At 42.9% G+C, this 21,120-nt stretch overlaps 1 protein-coding gene across 1 annotated transcript in view; it reads left to right on the top strand.

Annotated features, from left to right (window-relative positions):
• Nucleotides 1–352: 352 nt before the first annotated feature.
• LOC149437618 (class I histocompatibility antigen, F10 alpha chain-like) overlaps nucleotides 353–21,120 on the top strand; it is a 98,494-nt gene continuing 77,726 nt past the window's right edge. The window contains exon 1 of the mRNA XM_089660868.1: nucleotides 353–487. Within this exon, the coding sequence (XP_089516994.1) occupies nucleotides 433–487 (55 nt within the window). The 5' untranslated portion in view covers nucleotides 353–432. The remainder of the gene's footprint in view (nucleotides 488–21,120) is intronic.

The raw sequence follows: 21,120 nt of genomic DNA, 5'->3' as shown, positions 1-21,120 counted from the left end.
TGTTCATATTAGTGGTGATAATAGAAAATCATCCTTTGTATTCTGAGCTGCGAATGACAAAATGTCTGCTGGTAACGCCGCTGTAGTTCCTGTGCCAACCAATCCCCTCTCCCCGCACAGCGATGATGGCTGAGATGTGGAATTCCCCCACACTGACTCCTCCCCCACACTGAGCTCCTCCCCCTCTGCTTTGTCTGACATCTCAGCATTTACTTTCACTTTGTCCCATTCTATTCCTCCACTAGCCAACCTCTACACTCTGCCTCTACCCAGCAACTGGTGATCACCCATGTATGAATTACCCTATTGGATGAGAGGTAATTATCCTCCAATCAGCAGCTTCCTGTGTGCAGAGTGTCCGCCCCCTCCTGCACAGAGTGTCAGTAGAAGTGGGTGAGGTGAGAGGAGTGGGGGGTCTGTACACAGGAGGAGATGGAGCTCTGTGTCATCACACTCATCTCTATGGCCGTCATAGGAGTCCATTCCGGTGAGTACAGTGTCAGTATATGGGGGGGGAGGGGCCGTGTCATCCCGTGTATGAGGTATAATATCGATCTATCGATCATGTTAGCAATGCTCCGCACACAACTATACATGATTAAAAAAAATTCTGAATGCTGTGTGACAGATGCAGAGCTCCCAGCAGTCCTTCATCTGGGACTAAAGCTGGCCATAGGGAGTTTTTTTTTTTTTCAGTTCAGCCAGCAGGTTCAACACAAAAAGATTCTTCCATCCCATGTGCCAGGAAACTGAATTCAGACAACCAGACTCGTCACTGACAGAGTACACTGATCAACAAAAGTTCTCCAACTTGTTTGTTCAACAGAAGTCAATCGAACAATTGAATTCTGTTTAACAGGGACGACCACACACTGATGAAAATTCGACTGGTCACCGCTGAACGGCCGGCTTTAATCCCTCGGCCCCCCTTTCCTCCTCAGTTGTCCCTCTTTGTAGTCTAATGTACACACCATTGAACAATCAAATATATCATAGCACACAAAACATCCCATCCAACCTTCGAATGACTACATTTATTTTATAGAAAGTGTAGCCCCTCCTAGTCAGGTCTAGGATATGTATACTTAGGTTCAGCATAGCTGTGTTTCTCTGCTTCCCAGAGAGTCTGTCAGGTAAATTCAGTGTGATATTCTGCCTAACAGAGTGCTGTGATTGATTATTCAGGTCTGCTTATGATGATGTGATGCTGTTGGAGTTGGTCTGAGTTCTGTCCTCCTTCAGGAAGCTATGAGAGCCAGAACCTAGGTGGGAGCTAGGCATGTTAACAGCATGAATATGGATACGGACCTGGCTGATTGCAGGGGAAGGCAGTCACATTGCATGCTGGGAGTGGTATTTATACTCTGGGAGCACATGGGTTCAGGGTCTTTTCCAGGAGTGGATTGCACCAGCCAGGCTAGAGGCAGACTGCCTCATCTGGCACCTCCCACCATGTGGCCTCAGGTGGGACATCCTGAGGACCTGAAGTTAGAGAGGGACCTGCTTCTACAGTAAGCTGACTGAGAGGAGTTGTCCACCAAAGCCTGTCTGGTATCACTGGATGATTGGAAGGTGGCAACCATTCTGTTCGTGTGCCTCGTGAGTACTGACATTGAGGAATTTGGGGGCTCTGTGTGCTTCTTACCTTCCCTGGTGCTTGATAGTCAGCGTGGGTCTAGAAAAAGGGAACACTGGCTATTGTTCCAAAAACTACTGTCCAGGTGCAAAGGACTTTACCTAGCTACGTTTGGGCTGTCACAGTCTGTCATAACTGGCTTATTAGTTGAGGAGCTCAGCCCTGTAACTACTACTACTGCTAAAGTGACTTTGCTCACTCCTAAATCACTTGCTGCTTTGTGTGACAAAGAGAATTCTGCTATCTATTGTTAGTCAAGACTTCTACAATGCCCAACTAAGAGATCAGCTAGATGTCCTCAGTGTGAATAGTTCTGATTTTGGAGTGTCTACTACAATTCCCCATCCCTATCCCCAGTTCTACAATAGACTCCAAAAGCAAAGCATCCCCTAGACTGGTCATTGAAGACAACGAGCTGAAGTGTGTGTGAGTGTATTTGGCTGAAGAAATATACTGTGCCTGGCTGCTAGGCGAGTAAAGGGAAGCCCATGGACATCATACAAGTGGCTCCTTCGGGGGTAGTGCTGCAAAAGTTTTTTGCTGAAAAGAAGGATTTGTGTGTTGAAGCAATAATTTCATTTTTGTGTATTAATACTTTGTGGTCCATGTAAATGGATGTGTGGCAGTGGGGTGTCCTTTGACTACATACCTTTTGTTAGTTTCCCATTCACACCTGTGTGATTTGTCATATTTTGGCCATTGTGTCATTAGAGGAATTCATTATTGTCTATAGAGCCCGCTCACACCTATGCAATGCACTTCCATGCGACGTGGTAGAAGGAGTAAGCACTTCTTTAATGTGTCATTTTTGGTCTTCTAGGTTCACCCCTGTAAGTCTGCATTCTCCTATACTCACAGGGAACACAGGAGAACGCAGACATACAGGTGTGATCCTAGCTTCAAAGGTGTCCATCTTGTCGTCTCACAAAGTTGGAAGGGGATACAAATGTGTTTATGATGATTCTGCCTTTTAGTATTTCTTGGAGTACGAATTTCATGTAAAAATGAGACCCTGATAGTCAGATGTATAAGCCCAGTTTATACATTTATTAATCTTGATTTGGATGAAGTCCTTCATATGCTTACAGCTGAGAGAACCATTTTGTGTGTTGGCGGTATAAAAACAGTTTTGGTTTTGCTGAGTCTGGGGTGTGGTTGAGTTCAGGTATGCATAAATCATATTGCCCAACGCCCAGAACATGCATTTCTGGAGGCCAGGCCAAGTTTTGTTTTGTTTTTTTTCTTTACATTTAGCCATGTAGTGGGCAATCAGCAGGGATTATGCAGTGCGATTTTCATGTCAGCTTTCAGTGCGACTGTCTAAAGGAAGTATGTCCTGGTTCACACTTGTGACATGAAAGTAGCACCACTTCCCTGCTGCTTCAAAACAACTTCAATGCCATTTTACTGATAAGAAGCGTTCCTATAGAATTCTCACTGGTGTTTTCTGCACATTTTTAGAACATAAATATGCATCGCACATAGAGCAGCCTATTCACTTGAATCGGCTGCCCTACATGCGACAAATGCTCCAATGTAGCTCTAGAACGTTTTCAGTTGTGAAGTGTCATGTTTTTCAGCATGCATTTTGGAGCATTTGGAGCACATTTTGTCATGATGCAAAACACGCATCTGCTCTCCGTGTTTGGGGTGTCATTACCAATTAGCTTCATTTACATCTGCATGCAATCCGTACAGAAAATGCAGGCTTTGCAGTGCATTTCAGAATAGTACTGCAAATGTGCATCACGCTTACCTTAGGATTATGGCAAGGCAAGGGACTAAACCTGGCCATAGATGGGCAGAAATGCACTGCAAACGTACATCACGCTTACGTCGGCTTTATGGCAAGACAAGCGTGATGCGTGTTTGTATGTGCGAATTGTGCTTTTTTTGTACAAATACAGCCCAAATGGTAACCCTAGTGTGATGCACAATGTTGAGTGTTTTTAAAATTCACAGCCAAGCGTGCATTTTATTGTAGGTCGCCATGCGCTCAGAAATGCGTAGAGACAAATGAATGGTAATGCAAGTGTTTTTGAAATGCATGACAAGTGCCACATATTTTGAATTACACAGATGCAAATGTAGCCTAAATGATAAAGCAATCATGACACACATTGCTGCGCATTTTGAAATCGCAAGGCAAAGCATGTTTTATTGCAGGTTGCTGTGTATTCCCCACTATTGTACAGCGCTGAGCAAACCCTTTGGCGCTATATAAATACTGTATAATAATAATAATATTCGGAAATGCACAGATGCAAACAAATGGTAATACAAGCACGACACGTGTTGGAGCGCATTTTCAAAATGCAAAGGTCGCCATGTGTTCAGATAGGTGCGGATGCAAACAAATAGTAACGCAAGTGGGACGCACGTTTTCCAAATGCACAGCAAAGCGTGCATTTTGTGTGCGAGTTGTTGTGCATTCTGAAATGCGCAGATGTAAACAGCCTAAATGGCAATGCAAGCGTGGCATGCATTTCTGCACATTTTCCAGGGATGTAGAAATGTTTTAAAAAACTACTTGTCCTGGGGACTAAATCTGGGTCCCAATCTACTTGTCCTGATAAAAATAAAATATAATTTTAACCAAAACTGTATTTAAATAAGGTGAAGGGTTGGTGTTTATTAGGCAGAGGTTCTTTTAGGAATGGCTGGGGCTTTTAAAAATGAAAGGGCTTTATGGGGTGCAACCTATATGCTAGAGATGGTTTGCACCTAAATGGAAGGGGGTCTACTGTGCTGGGGGAGAGGTTTATGGGGTGGCTGGAGGAGTATTTAAACTAGGATCTAGGGGGGAGGGAGAATTAGATTATAATGGGGTAGACAGATCAGACAGGGGTCAGTCCTTATTGGTGGGTGGAATGGGTAAAGATGGGGGGAGGGCTATGGCAGATGATAAGAACGTTCCCATGTTACAAACAACCAGTGAAATTGGTACCATTTTTGTATGAAAATACAAAATATACAAAATACGTGTGAACAAGGTGTCAATCGATTACAGTGTTTGTTCACCAATGCCAGAAGTCTACCAAGCAAAATAGGTGAGTTGGAAGCGTTGGTGCATGAAAAGAACTATGATTTAATTGGTATTGCTGAATCTTGGCTTCATTCTTCACATGACTGGGCCATTAATATTCCTGGTTATGTTCTCTTTCGGAGAGACAGAATAAATAGGAAAGGTGGTGGTGTCTGTCTCTATGTGAGAAGTGATCCCAGAGCGAGTGTGAAAGAGGACCTAGTTGGAGAGGGTGATGAGGCTGAAGCATTATGGGTGGAACTGCACATGGTGGTGCGTACTACAGAGGTAATTATTGGAGTTTGTTATAGTCCTCCCAGTGTTCATGAGGAGGCTCATGCTCAGCTCCTTGCACAGATCAAAAGTGCTGCAAGGGCTGGGACAGTGATAATAATGGGGATTTTTAACTACCCGGAAATTGACTGGAGTAATGGTACTGCTTAAAGGGCAAAAATGTATAAACTTACTACAGGACAATTATGGTACAGTTCATAGAGGCCCCAACTAGGAATTATGCTCTGCTGGACCTGGTAATTTCAAACCATGCAGTGCTTATTACGAATGTCCATATAGAAGAACATCTGGGTAGCAGTGACCATAAAATGATTTCATTTATTGTTAGCTGTAAACAGCAAGCACATACGGGAAAAATAAAAACGCACAGTTTTAAGAGAGCTAATTTTCCAAGGCTGAGAGCTGCTCTCTATGACTTAGACTTAGGAGGGAATATTGGCATCAATGAACACAACACAGAAATGGGAGTTCTTCAAAAAGACTGTATGTGAACACACTGCAAAATATATTCTCATGGGCAACACGTTTAAAAGGCTAAAAATCAAACCTATGTGTCTTATAGTTAAAAAAGCTATAGATAATAAGAAAAGAGCTTTTATTAAATCTAAAAATGAAGGAACACTATCATCGTTTGAACATTACAAAGAATATAACAGAATATGCAAAAAGGAAATGAAGGTTGCAAAAATTTAAAACGAACGACAGATTGCAAATGATAGCAGGACCAATCCCCCAAAATTCTTCAAATATATTAATAGTAAAAAGGTCCGGTCCGAGCATGTAGGCCCTTTACAGAATAATCTAGAGGGGTGACTGGGGACAAAGAGAAGGCAAATTTATTAAATACTTTCTTCAGCTCTGTGTATACAAAGGAGCATGGGGGAGCTCTTGTCCATAATGGGCATGGTATTGGCATAGCTCCAGCTAATCCACATTGGCTCACAATTGATGATCCAGAAATATTTAGACCATATAAAGGGGAATAAAGCACCTGGTCCGGACGGCATACATCCATGGGTCCTTAACCACGTCAGGTCTGGACACTTTTACCCCCTTCCTGCCCAGGCCAATTTTCAGCTTTCAGCGCTGTCACACTTTGAATGACAATTGTGCAGTCATGCAACAATGTACCCATATGAATTCTTTAGCATGTTTTTGAGACAGTTAAAACTTTATTTTGGTGGTATTTATTCACCACTGGGATTTTTATTATTTTTTGCTATATAAATGAAAAAGTCCAAACATTTTGAAAAAAAGTGTTTTTCTTATAACATTTTGCAAAGAAATCTTTCTTCATAAATCTTGTCCAAAATTTATTCAGTTATCTTTTTTAGTAAAAAAAAAATAACCCAAATTAGTTTATAACCAAAAATTATAATTTTTTTTAAAATTTTTTATTAATATTTATGTTTTTAACATACTGTCACCCTAGCAGTACAGTGTCACCATAGTGACACTGTACTACTTGTGGGGGTGATGATTTTTTTTTTTACACTGATTTGCTTTTACATTCATAAAGGCTGTAAAATCAATTTCTCCTTCTCTCTGGCTGCATTCTTGCAGCCATTGAGATATACTGTGAGAGCTGTGATTGGTCACAGCTTGACACATGGTACAAGGCTGTTGTGAATAGCCTTGTACAATGTGACCTCTGTGATCATTCACAGATTTGACTAGTAGTAAGCAATGATGTCAGAAGTGACATCTTGCTTAATACTATTCATGTGATTACTGATTGGCTAATCAGTGATCACTTGATTGGGACCTCACACAGAGGTCCCATACAGCAATCGGTGTTACGCTGTGTCCGGCCCATGTACATAAGCAGCCGGACGGGAGCAGTGCAGGAGCTGGTTGCCGTTCATAAACGGCGCCCGCATTTTCAAGCTGTGCTCACTCCCTGGGAGCGTGCGGCACCGCAATCCGATGCCCGCTGTGTCCGGAATACACAGAAGAACGCTGATCGCTGTATGTGACCTCTGTTTGAGGTCCCAATCATGCGATCACTGATTGGCCAATCAGTGATCACATGAATAGTAGTAAGCAAGATGTCACTTCTGACATTGCTTACTACTAGTGAAATCTGTGAATGATCACAGAGGTCACATGGTACAAGGCTATTCACAACAGCCTTGTACCATGTGTCAAGCTGTGACCAATCAAGTGGCTAAAGAATTGAGCTCTGCCATTTCAAAGCCATTGTTTCTTATTTTTAGAGACTCTTTAATGACTGGCATAGTACCACTGGATTGGCGTAAGGCCGATGTGATCCCAATATTTAAAAAGGGATCAAAGTCTTTACCAAGTGATCATAGACCTGTTAGTTTAACTTCCATAGTTGGGAAGATACTGGAGCGTTTCATAAAAGACCACACAGATGTGTTCTTACTGGAGAAAAATATTTTAAGTAGCAGACAGCATGGATTCATGAAAGACAGAAGTTGTCAAACAAATATGATTTCCTTTTTATGAGAAGGTGAGCAAAACCTTGGACAGAGGGGTGGCGGTGGATGCTGTAGCAATCATGCACATAGAGATGGATGCGAACCTCCATTTTGGCAAAGGCCTCCATCTTCTATCATTTTCTACTCCCAAATCAGCTTCCCTCATCCCCACTCCCTCTCTGTTGAGTGGCATGTGGTCTGTTTGATGCAAAGATCACAGGCAATCAGGCTCAGTGGGAGAGCTCCAGAGCTATAAAAGCCCAACCTAGCTGGTGCCCAGATGTCTGTTGGCTTCTCAATCTGGGATATCGTAAAGCCATAAAACCAAGTCCTTCACTGAGCTCAAAGACATTCCAGGTAGTCATAAAATGGACTCACATTTAAAAATCCTTTTTTCCCCTATGATTTCATATCTTGGATTATGAAAGACTTACATAAAAACCAGGCATATATTCAGATTGGTCACTTTAATACAAGTTGCCTGATATATTACACCCCCTAGCTGACATCTACAGGAGAACAGAAAATATCTCCTTAACCAGGGGCGTATTTACCACAAGGCATTTGCCTAGGGTAGCATTTTTTCAGGGGGGCAGCAGCATTTTTCAGGGGAGCAGCACTGCCCCCCAAAAGAAGGGATGGACGAAAGAACACGCAGCATGGGGACCAGGTGGGATCTGGGAGAGGCTGCAGGCTGCTTGATGGTGTAATCAGAGCCTGACTCTTGTTTCCTGGGATGTCTGGAGCTGTGGAGGTGACTGTCTTCTCTCTATTGCCAGGGTGGGGGGAGGCTGCCATGTATATGGGGTGGTAATAGTTGAAGGCTCTCTCGGGTGGGGCGTTGTTGGCCAATGTCAGGATCTTATCATGGGGGGGGGTGTTTGTCAGTGTCAGGGTCTCTCTGTGAGTGGGTGGGGGAGCAAATTTTTTTGTTGTCTAGGGCAGCAGGAAACCTAAATACATCATTGTCCTTAACCGTCTTAAGCAGGTATGTCATATTTCATATCTAAACGTTCAGCAGATGCTTCTGCATATTAATCTACTAGTGGCTAGGCTGCTAAATGCACCGAGGGTAAGTTATGGGTCATGATATCAACTTGTGAGGGATTTTGGTCCTAGCTGGGGTCTCCACCTACACCTCCCTTCCCAAATGAGGCGATTGGTTCTCTGCTTCAAGGAGACACCCTGCTGAGTTCCTAGAAAAGCTGTTATGCTTAGAGCAGAAAGCTAAGCTGAGTTGAGCTAAGTTGAAGATTCTCCCTTTTAACATCGAAACCAACTTTGGGAGACGGCCACTTGCTCTGAAACTTGAACACTGCTTAAACCAGTACTTTTGGCAAGTACATTATCTCCCTAAATTCCTTTCTGTTATCTCTTTGCTGAGTTATTGCTCTCTGTATATTTTTTTTATCTATATTGGCTACATCTTTTTCTGTAAATATTTTTATTGCACCCTTTTGACCTTTTAGTAATAAATCTTACTTTCTGAAAGTGTTGAACTGTTTCTAAAGCTCTTTAATGCAAACTAAGAACCCATGTCTCTGAAGAGCGCTACTGTGTGTGTTTTTAAACCTCTATATACCCTGCCTGCGGTGACAGTGGTATACAGACGGTTATTCAAACATCATAGTGTTATTGCTGATATTGCCGAGTTTCCTCTTTCTCTGTACAAAAAGGAGGTGGTGGCAGTGTGAAGGGTCAATTGTGTAATTAACCTGACCCAGTAACAATCGCTCCAAGGCTGCAAGTGGTCCATTAGCTGGAAAATCTGTGTGCAGGGTGCAGCTGGGCGTGGCATTGTTGCACACATGACAGCGCGGTTCGAGATTGGCTAGTCCTTCGGTCACGAGTTTGGTGAGAAGGGCTGGGGTCTGAGGCTGTGATCATCACAGACGTGGTATACTTGGAAAGGGGTGGTGGTGGACGCAGTATACTTGGACAGAAGGGTGGCGGTGGACGTGGTATACTTGGACATAGGGGTGGCGGTGGACGTGGTATACTTGGACATAGGGGTGGCGGTGGACGTGGTATAGTTGGACAGAGGGGTGGCGGTGGACGTGGTATACTTGGACAGAGGGGTGGCGGTGGACGTGGTATACTTGGACAGAGGGGTGGCGGTGGACGTGGTATACTTGGACAGAGGGGTGGCGGTGGACGTGGTATACTTGGACAGAGAGGTGGCGGTGGACACGGTATACTTGGATTTTTAAATAAGCGTTTGACACAGTTTCCCACACACGCCTAATGTGTAAAGTCAAGTCTACAGGCTTGGAAAAATCCATATTTTTGGCTAAAAGATCGTATTCAGAGAGTAGTGGTTACTGTTTCATACTCTGAATGGTCTGTGGGTTGTCAGTGGTGTACCCCAAGGTTCAGTGTTGGGACACCTTCTTTTTAATATATTTATAAACAATATAGGGTCTGAGATTGAAAATCCCATTTCAGTCTTTGCAGATGACACCAATTTGTGCCGTGGAATAACGTCCTTACAGGATGTCTCCAATTTACAAGCCGACCTCAATGCTCTGTGTAATTGGGCAACTATGTGATAAATGAGGTTTAATGTTGATAAATGTAAGGTTATGGACTTGGGGGCTAAGAATATGCAAGCATCATACATACTGGGGGGGTACAACTGGGGGAATCAATGGTGAAGGATCTGGGGGTTCTGGTAGATCACAAGCTTAAAGTGTTACCAAACCCAGGACCCCGCATTCACTATATCTGGCCTCCCACAGTACACACAACATGGAAATTAAATTATTTTAGTAAATAAAAACGACTACATACCTTTTCTCATCAGCAGTCTCGTGACTTCAACAGAACACTGGTTAAAGCTTGTAGGAGGAGTTTTCTCTAGGAGGATGGAAATCTCCTGACCGCTGTCTGGACAGTGCTGATTGGCCCTGTGCTGATCACATGCACTTTCACAAGAAGAAAAAAACCTCTCTAGCAATACAATGAGCTGTAAGCCATAATCATCACAATGATGACAAATCACGGCTTGAACTATCTTGCTTTGCATGTAATGAGTCTCATATATTAGTTTCACCTTTTAAGTTGTTGCACTGAAATAAATGAATTTTTGCACGATATTCTAATTTTTCGAGTTTCACCTGTATATTAACATTTTTTTGTAAAATATTAAAGATGATGTTACACTAAGTAAATAGATACCTAGCATGTCACGCTCCAAAGTTGTGCATGCTAGTAGAATGGCGACAAACTGCAGTACCTGGAAAAACTCATTTAAAAATATTTACAGGTTACCAGTTTAGAGTTACAGAGGGGGTCTAGTGCTAGAATTATTGCTCTTGCTATAACGTTTGCAGCGATACCTAATGTGTGGTACGGACCACATTTGCATACAGTGGGGATCGAAAGTTTGGGCACCCCAGCTAAAAATTTGTATTATTGTGCATAAAGAAGCCAAGGAAAGATGGAAAAATCTCCAAAAGGCATCAAATTAGAGATTAGACATTCTTATAATTGGTTAACAAAAGTTAGATTTTATTTCCATCATTTACACTTTCAAAATAACAGAAAACAAAAAAATGGCGTCTGCAAAAGTTTGGGCACCCTGCAGAGTTAATATCTTGTACTGCCCCCTTTGGCAAGTGTCACAGCTTGTAAACGCATTTGGAGCCAGCCAAGAGTCTTTCAATTCTTGTTTGAGGTATCTTTGCCCATTCTTCCTTACAAAAGTCTTCCAGTTCTTTGAGATTTCTGGGCTGTCTGTCACGCACTGCTCTTTTAAGGTCTATCCATAGATTTTCAATTATGTTGAGGTCAGGAGATTGTGAAGGCCATGGCAAAACCTTCAGTTTACGCCTCTTGATGTAATCCCCCGTGGATTTGAGGTATGTTTAGGATCATTATCCATTTGTAGAAGCCATCCTCTCTTTAACTTCAGCTTTTTCACAGATGGCATCAAGTTACCATCCAAAATTTGCTGAAATTTTATTGAATCCATTTTTCCTTCTACTCGTGAGATGTTCCCTGTGCCACTGGCTGCAACACAACCCCAAAGCATGATTGATCCAACCCCATGCTTAACAGTTGGACAGAGGTTCTTTTCATTAAATTCTGTGCCCCTTCTTCTCCAATTGTACCTTTGCTCATTCCGGCCAAAAAGTTCAATTTTAACCTCATAGGTCCACAGAACTTGTTTACAAAATGCATCAGGCTTGTCTATATGTTCCAGCAAACACAAATGCTCCTGCGCTTGGGGATGGACTCGATGCTACAACCACATTAAGAGTGTCCTGGAACATGCACACCTTGCTGCCCTCAAATAGACCGGGGGAATCCAAATATACTGAATGGGGAAAGAACAAAAAGAGGGCGCACAGGCCTAGTGCATTACCATAAAAAATGTTTAATAAAAAATAAAGTAGGTGTTGTACTCACAAACGACAATATAGTCAAGGCACATCATAAAAGAACAGCTGGATCAACACCGCGCTGAGTAACAGTCCGCAATAGGGAGTTTAGACATCCAAAAGGCTGACGCGTTTCGAGGACTTGCCTCTTCCTCAGAGCCAACTGACCAAATGTCTGCTCCCTCTTTTGTATGCTCACTACTAGTTAAACCAAAGGTCACATGGGCCATCCTGGACACTCCCCTGTGCAGGTGGAGGAGTCACAGGGGCAATCGACACAGTGTAAGTAAACACGAAAGGTCTATAAAAAATACATACACACATATATATATATATATATATATACACGCACAAATAAAACCATTGAAACTAGTGACAATCATAAAATCATATGAACCATAAGAAGTGTGCACAGTGGAAAATAAATAAATAAATGGAAAATTACACATATATAAAAAATAATAAATAATAAAAATCCTTCCCTGGTGATGCACTGCACTGCTCGCCTTTAAATAAATGGATGGATGGATGAGCAACGCTACGAAGCTGCCTAGTGCTCTGCTTGCCATAGACAACCATGGGACATGGATTTAATATAGAGAGTAGATCTGAAACCCAGCAGAGACACTTATTAATTCATAGAGATGCAGCCTACAGGGTGTGTGCTTATCATTCTAGTATAGTCATATGATGAAACGTAGGCATGTGTGGCAATGTAGTGCACCATGGATGGATATGCACATGCGATACTATATACAGGAACAAAGGAGATAAATCACTAGTAAAACATAAATGTTGATATAAAACGTTACAAAAAACTTCTTAATATGGCTCACAAAGTTTAAATAAAATAAAATTAAATAAGTATTGTTACAATATAGTATAATATCTGGTAAAATTGGTATAGTGTATGGTATATGTGTGCATGCATAGACATGGAAGCATAAGAAATATAAATATATAGGAAAAGAGAAAAAAAAAATAAAAATAAAAAAATAAAAAATAAAATAAAATTAATAATTATATAAAAAATGTACAAAAGATGTATATATGTGTTATATATAAGCACTATATAAAAATGTCAAAGGCGCTATGGAACAAGCACTTGCAGGATGAGAAAGCAGTGCTCGAAGAGAGCTCACTGGACAACATGCGTGCGCACATGTGTGTGTAACACATCCACATGAGCAACTGCTTTTTGGTAAAAAACATGTCTATACATACATACATAAACCCACACACACATATGGAAACTGAATTAAAAAATGGGTGACCAATGAATGACCCATAGACACAAGCGCATGGGAATGCGGTCATACGCAAGCGCCTAAGGGTGACACAATAAATATGAAGTGAGCAACCTAATGTGTAAGGATGCAGGGTAATGGTAGCTATACTGATGATACTATAGTAATCATAGCTGATGAAAATGAATATATCTAAAGCATACATCTGTAGTGGATGGTGTACCCACTATAGGTCACAAGGGAAATGATGGAACTAGCACTAAAGAGGGGGGGGAGAGAGAGGAAAAAAAAAAAAAAAAGGAGGGGGTTTGGGAGAGAGACAAAAAGGATGAGAGTAGGACTCTAGGGAACATGTGCAGCTCAGCAGAAGGTACCTATGCATAACGGGGAGTCAGTGGATGACCCCATGTATCTCAAGATCTTCATTAAGCCCAGTGGGTGAGAGGGAACCCAGAGTGAAGATCCAATAGGTCTCCCTCTTACATAGTCTTTGGAATTTTCTTCCACCATCTGAATCTCCTGTGATGGATTCAATCCCAAATACTTTCATGCCTGATGGGTCACCACTGTGTGCCTCCTGAAAGTGCCGTGGTACGGAATATTTGTTTTTGCCTTTATTGCTCTCCTTGTAATTAATGATGTTACATTTGTGTTCGCCAAACCTGACCTGAAGGGGCGCATGGTTCGGCCAACATATAGGAGGCCACAGGGGCAGATGAGCCCATAGATCACAAAAGAAGTACCACAGTTGATGAACTGCTTAATCTTATATGTACGGCCATTGGTGGCAGCCACCTCTTTCTTTCTGTGGCACATGTATTTGCAGGTTCCACAATTGCTCACACCGCATTTGAAACTGCCGCTTTGATCAAACAGGGCAGACCAAGGATTGACCGTATTCCTGGCACCAGCAGGAGGCTTCTTAATTCTACTGGGTGCTATGTGACTCCTGAGATCCCTAGGTTTCCTGAACACAATTTCAGGTCTGGGGGCAAGGCCCTGACCAAGAACTGGGTCCTGCTTAAGAATTTTCCAATGCTTTTGGATGCTTCGCTGTATGTCGAAGGCTTTAGTATTGAACCTGGTGCAAAACCTGACCTGGTTATTAAATCTATTGTTGGGGTCTTTAGTGGCTTTTTTGGCAGCTGTGTGTGGTATATGCAGTGGACTCTCTTCATATTGGCCCCAATACTTCTGGTATGCTTCCTCGATGTGGACCTCACTGTAGCCTTTTTCAAGGAACTTGGTCCTCAAGATGGCGCTCTGTTCCTCATAATCACCTCTGGTGGTGCATGTTCTCCTTAACCTGCAGTACTGACCAAAAGGGACATTACGGATCCATTTGGGGTGGTGATGGCTACTAGCGTGCAAGTAGGAATTGCCTGCGCTAGGCTTAAAATGCGTTTTAGAGCAGATGTTGCCATCAGAGTCTGTCCGTAGTTCAAGATCTAGGAACACCAGACTGTTGGCATCCAGAACAATTGAGAACAATCCATGACACTGGCAGGCCTCAGCTTTGCAAAGGGGGCAGTGCATGCTATTAACTCTGCAGGGTGCCCAAACTTTTGCAGACGCCATTTTTTTGTTTTCTGTTATTTTGAAAGTGTAAATGATGGAAATAAAATCTAACTTTTGTTGACATATTATAAGAATGTCTAATCTGTAATTTAAGAGATGTTTCCATCTTTCCTTGGCTTCTTTATGCACATTAATACAAATTTTTAGCTGGGGTGCCCAAACTTTCGATCCCCACTGTATGTGTGTGCGACCTACTTATGCGTTAGCCTCTGCTCGCAAGCACGGGGGGACAGGCCTCTTAAAATGTTTTTTAACCGCCTCCCGCCCACCATATAAGGAAATGAGGGGCGCAAGGTGGTTCTCCTGTTCTAGGGGGATGTCATATGACATCCTTCCACTCTAACCGCGTGTGCGCAGCTCCAGGGGCGTACAGCGTGGCAATCGGTGGTGCGCTGTGTCCCTGGGATACAGCGGATCACCGATCAACGGAAAGAGCTGAAGACGTCCGCTTGGTCATGTGATCAGCTGTGTCCAATCACAGCTGATCGCATGTAAATAAGGAAATGCTGGTTATCAGCATTTCTCTCCTCACGAGCTGTCACACTGCCAGCTTGAGAGGAGAGCTGGTAATTGGCATTCCTCAGAGGGGACATGTACACTGATCATTAAAGCACTGATGATCAGTGTGCCCTGATGATCAGTGTAGCCCCAGCAGTGCCACCTGTCAGTGTCCATCAGTGCCAGCTGTCAGTGCTCATCCATGCCACCTGCCATTGCCCATCAGTGCCACAGCAATGCCACATATCAGTGCCCATCTGAGATACCTTTCAGTGTCGCCTATCAGTGCCAGTCAGTGTCGCCTATCAGTGCCATATGAGTTCTGCCTTTCAGTACCCATCATTGATGCCTGTCAATGCCCATCAGTGCCACCTTCCAGTGGCTCTTCATCAGTGCCACCTATCAGTGCAGCCTATCTGTGCCCATCACTGCAGCCTCATTAGTGCACATCAGTGAAGGAGAAAAATAATTTATTTACAAAATTTTATAACAAAAACTACATTTTTTTTTCAAATTTTTCAGTTGTTTTTGGTTTGTTTAGCAAAAAATAAAAAAAACCCTGAGGTGAATAAATACCACCAAAAGAAAGCTCTATCTGTCTCAAAAAAATTATAAACATTTCATATAGGTACAGTGTTGCATGACCGCGCAATTGTCATTCAAAGTGTGACAGCGCTGAAAGCTGAAAATTGGCCTGGGCAGGAAGGGGGTATAAGTGCCCTGTAGGCAAGTGGTTAATATTTATTTTATCAGAAAATTTTTATTTTTACACTGTCCCTATATGTTTTTTTTTTTTTTTGGATCACTTGTATTGCTGTCACAAGATGTAAACATCCTTTGTGATAACAATAAAGCATGACAGGTCCTTTTTTATGGCGACATATGGCGACATCTGGCGTCTATAAAACTCCTCCTCCAGATCTCTCCTCTACCCTTGAAAGCATCAGATCAAAAAAGAAAAACATTGATCTGATGCTTTCCAAAAAATAAATTTGTTTACATCCGCCCTAGATCGGAAATGTTTGGTCTCTCCTCACCTCTATGGCCAGACATACAGACTGACGGATTGTTTTCCAGGCTCACCGGTAAGAACAGTTAACCTGAAAAACAACGGCAAGCGGCAGGAGGGGGACTACCCTCTACCGCTGCTTCTAAAAATGATCCAGCAGCTAATCAGCCGCTCAGATGGCTTTTAGTGAAAAGCGAATTTGCTGGCTGAAAATAAAGTAAATCCTGCTGCTTCCCTGCAGCAGGGCTAAATGATTTTTTATTTTTTATATATTGGGCACATGAGGATTATGTATAATAGAAATAGTTATTAACCACTTCAAGTCCGGACACTTTCACCCCCTTCCAGTCCAAGCCAATTTTCACTTGAGTGACAATTACTCAGTTATGTAACACTGTGCCAATATGAAATTGTTTTCATTTTTTGAGACAGGTACTGCTTTCTTTTGGTGGTATTTGATCACTACCGGGTGTTTTATTGTTTGCTATATGGATTAAAAAAGCCGAAATTTTGAAAAAAAATCAACAAATTAACATTTGTCCTACGTTTTTATTATAAAAAAATGAAAATTTTTCTTCAAAAATTTAAGCCAAAATGTGTTCTGCTACATTTTTGTGGTAAAAATAACCCAAAATAGTTTATATTATTTAGTCTGTGTGAAAGCTATAGAGTGTACAAACTATGGGATATATACAGTATTTGAAAATTATTCGGTTGAGACTAGTGGTGCACCGAAATGAAAATTCTGGTACCGAAAGTTCAGAATGCAAGTGGCTGGAAACCGAACCAAAATGTCTGCGTATGTAGGGGTGGGGAGGCTCTCATTTTTTTCGGATTTTTTTCTACTTTCATGTAAATTTTTTTTTTTTTTATCTTAACTTATGATTTTATTGCTATCACATAGGGGACCGATAGTCCCCTATGTGATAGCATATGAGTGACAGTCCCCCTTGAGAAAGCGCATGTGCGCGAAACTCCTTCCTGGTAACCGGCCACACCTCCCCTGCTTGTGACAGTACGCTGGGCTTCCCCTCCGTCTCCTGACTATCGCGGTGACATTTTCACGGGACGCCGCATTCCCTTGGTCCCTACATCTGACAGGCTTAACTCCATTCATCACCACTGCACATCATCCCTGAGCGGACGGGCCGTCCACTTCCTCCAAGCCACAGGCTTGTGTTTTATGTTCCATTGCTTATTCCAATAAAGGTACTCCCCCTAGTGGGGTTTTTATATTACTACCACCACAGCCCTGTTTTTACTATGGAGCTTCATCTTTATGTAGAGCAGTGTTTCTCAACTCCAGTCCTCATGGACCCCCAACAGGTCATGTTTTCAGGATTTCCCTCAGATGAAACAGCTGTGGTAATTACTAAGGCAGTGAAACCGATCAAATCACCTGTGCAAAATAATGGAAATCCTGAAAACATGACCTGTTGGGGGTCCATGAGGACTGGAGTTGAGAAACACTGATGTAGAGCAATAATTCTTTTTTTTGATGCTCAGAGTTCTTTGCCATGAGGTGCCATGTTGAACCTCCAGTGAGCAGTAAGAGAGTGAGAGCGATGACACCAAATTTAACACACCTGCTCCCTATTCACACGTGAGACCTTGTAACACTAAGGAGTCACATGACACCGGGGAGGGAAAATGGCTAATTGGACCAAAATGGACATTTTCAGTTAGGGTTGTACTCACTTTTGTTGCCAGCGGTTTACACATTAATGGCTGTGTGTTAAAAAAAACAATGGGGAATCACCTGCACTACCCTGGATACACTAATGGCCTAGGGATGGGTTGCTGCTGACACCTGGCTATACACCTGGATAGAATACTGATCAAAATAAAAGAAACCGGTGCTGCGCTCCCACACTTCTGTAAAATATTAAATCAAAGTGAAGTTGATAATATTCCCCTTATGAATCCTCCTGTGTATAATGACACAAAATCAATCCTTCATAATACTATACAATCATATACAATGATATATCTACTATATTAAATGAACAAAACCACGCAACAAAACAAAATACATAAACCTATTTGTGTCCTCCAAACAGGGTGAAATAACAAATATCACTATACCACACATGATAAAACACTTGGCATGAAATGAATGCCCAAAAGGTGTAGCGAAGAAATATCTGACAAATGACACTATTGTGCCTATATGAACAAACAATGGGACGGTCAGGATAAATTAACCTGACTAAAAGACAATGCACAAGGACTATAAAAATCCTTCCACATAAATGTGCGACTAACATGTAACAAGTGCCCACTTAAAACGGTGTATATATAAGTTTATATACTGTGTTCTAGTCCCCAAACTTGGGACTATACTGCTATATAAATAGATGAAAAATAAGTGAATGCGCAAATAAAAATCAAGTGACACTCTAAAGTAAACACAAAAAAAGTGCCACCAATTGTAAATAAACAAAAACAATCGTCCATGTGTGTTATCTTCAATATAGCTGGATATATAGAAAACTCCAGCAATAAACATAAATATTGCAGTTGAAAAAAGGTGGGATCTGTCACCGGTAAGATTGCTCCCTCACCTTCATGAAGCGAAGCGCTTCATGAAGGTGAGGGAGCAATCTTACCGGTGACAGATCCCACCTTTTTTCAACTGCACAGCCAACCGCCCAATCCTCCATATCAGATTCGGTATCACAAATAATGGTGGTATCCCCCTTCAGAACTTACAGGTATCACTGATCCTGATATCCGGGTGGTTTTCATATGATCTAATTACAACTCGGCTTCCTCATCAGTGTTTATAAAAACAAGAAGAAGAATCCTTCCATCGTGTGATATTGTTTTATTTATTAATATATTAAAATACAATAAATGCTCACTCACATGTATTGAGTAAAAAGCATGCTCACAAACCCTCATAGGAACTCCTGGGTGTACTCCTATGGGTGTATCAAAATGGCGCTTGCACCGGAAGTGACATCATCACGTCTCCATCTCTTGTCCTAATGGCTGTGTGTTGAGTTATTTTGAGGGGACAGCAAATTTACATGTTATACAAGCTATACACTCACTACGTCACATTGTAGCAAAGTGTCATTTCAGTGTTGTCACATGAAAAGATAGAATAAAATATTTACAAAAATGTAACGGGTGGACTCACTTCTGTGAGATACTGTACACTATTTCTACAATAAAATAACTTTCAACACACTAAATATATTAGGATTACACATTACAGCCGGTGTTAATATTATTATTATTATTAATATACAGTATTTATAAAGCGCCGATAGTTCACTCAGTGCTGTACATTACAAAGGGGGACAGAACATGTGACAGAACAATACCAATACAATGCAAAACATGAGGGGATGGAGGGCCCTGCTCCTTGGAGCTTACAATCTAGGAGGGAGGGGATGGTGGCACAGGAGGAGATAGCTGTGGGGGATGGAGTGGTAGGAAGAGTGGAGGAGGTCGGCAAGTTAGCAGGGGGTGGGGTAGGCTTCCCTGAAGAGATGGGTTTTCAGGGTGCGCCTAAAGGAGAGGAGAGTAGGTGATAATCTGATGGGTTGGGGCAGGGAGTTCCAGAGGATGGGTGACACCCTGGAGAAGTCCTGGAGGCGGGCATGGGAGGAGGAGACCAGGGAACTAGAGAGAAGGAGGTCTTGTGAGGAGCGGAGTGTGCGTGCTGGGCGGTACTTGGATTTTAGGTCAGTGATGTAGTTCGGGGCAGTATGGTGGACAGCTTTGTACGTCAGTGTTAGGATTTTGAATCCAATCCGTTGCTCAATCGGAAGCCAGTGGAGGGATTGGCAGAGGGGGGTGGCAGAAATGGAGCGGTTGGAAAGGTGAATGAGTCTGGCAGCCGTATTCAGGATGGACTGAAGTGGGGATAGCCAGCGGCGAGGCAGGCCAGTGAGGAGGGAGTTGCAGTAGTAGAGTTGTGATATGATGAGGGAGTGGATGAGCTGTTTAGTGGTTTCTGGGGTTAGGAACGTGCGGATTTTGGCGATGTTGCGGAGGTGGAGTCTGCATGAGTTAGTTAAAGATTGGACTTGGGGCTGGAAGGACAGGTTGGAGTCCAGAATGACACCAAGTACTCTGGCCTGCGGGGCGGGTTTGATGGTGGCGTTGTTGGATGTGATGGAGAAGTCAATGGGGGGTGGGGTCCAGGCTGTGGGGAAGACAAGAAGCTCGGTTTTGGAGAGGTTCAGTTTAAGGAAGTGGAGCGACATCCAGTCTGATATGTCGCTCAGTAGGTGTGTGATTTGGGCAGAGACCGAGGGGGTGAGGTGGGGGGTTGAGAGATAGATTTGTGTGTCGTCGGCATAGAGGTGGTAGTTGAAGCCGTGAGAGTGTATGAGTTGGCCAAGGGAGGAGGTGTAGATGGAGAAGAGAAGGGGACCGAGGACAGAGCCTTGAGGGACCCCAACAGAGAGGGGGAGTGAGGGGGAGGTGGTAGCATTATAGGTAATGCTGAAAGAGCGTTGTGACAGGTAGGATGAGAGCCAGGAGAGAGCAGAATCTCTGAGGCCGAGGGAGTGTAGTTTTTTGAGGAGGAGGGGGTGGTCGACTGTGTCGAAGGCCGCAGAGAGGTCAAGGAGTAGGAGCACTGAATAGTGGCCATTAGCTTTGGCGGTTAGCAGGTCGTTGGAGAGTTTGAGTAAGGCAGTTTCGGTGGAGTGTAGGGGACGGAAGCCGGACTGTAGGGGATCGAGGAGGTTGTTGTCATTGAGGTGAGAGCATAGGCGGGTGTAGACTAGGCGCTCGAGGAGTTTAGATGTAAATGGGAGCAGGGAGATGGGTCTGAAGTTGTTCGGGTCATTGGGGTCCAGGGAGGGCTTTTTAAGTATGGGGGTGATGTGTGCATTTTTCAGAGGGGAGGGAAAAATGCCTGAGGAGAGGGAGAGATTGAAGATGTTGGTGAGGGAGCGTAGGATGGAGGGGGAGGGAGGTCGTAGGAGTTGTGATGGGATAGGGTCGAGGGGGCAGGAGGTGAGGCGGACATCAGAGAGGATCTTG

Source organism: Staurois parvus, unplaced genomic scaffold, assembly GCF_062004578.1.
Source record: "Staurois parvus isolate SC_StPar_1 unplaced genomic scaffold, SC_StPar_1.0 ptg001284l, whole genome shotgun sequence".
Lineage (NCBI taxonomy): Eukaryota > Metazoa > Chordata > Amphibia > Anura > Ranidae > Staurois > Staurois parvus.
This window is presented reverse-complemented; position numbering and strand designations above follow the sequence as displayed.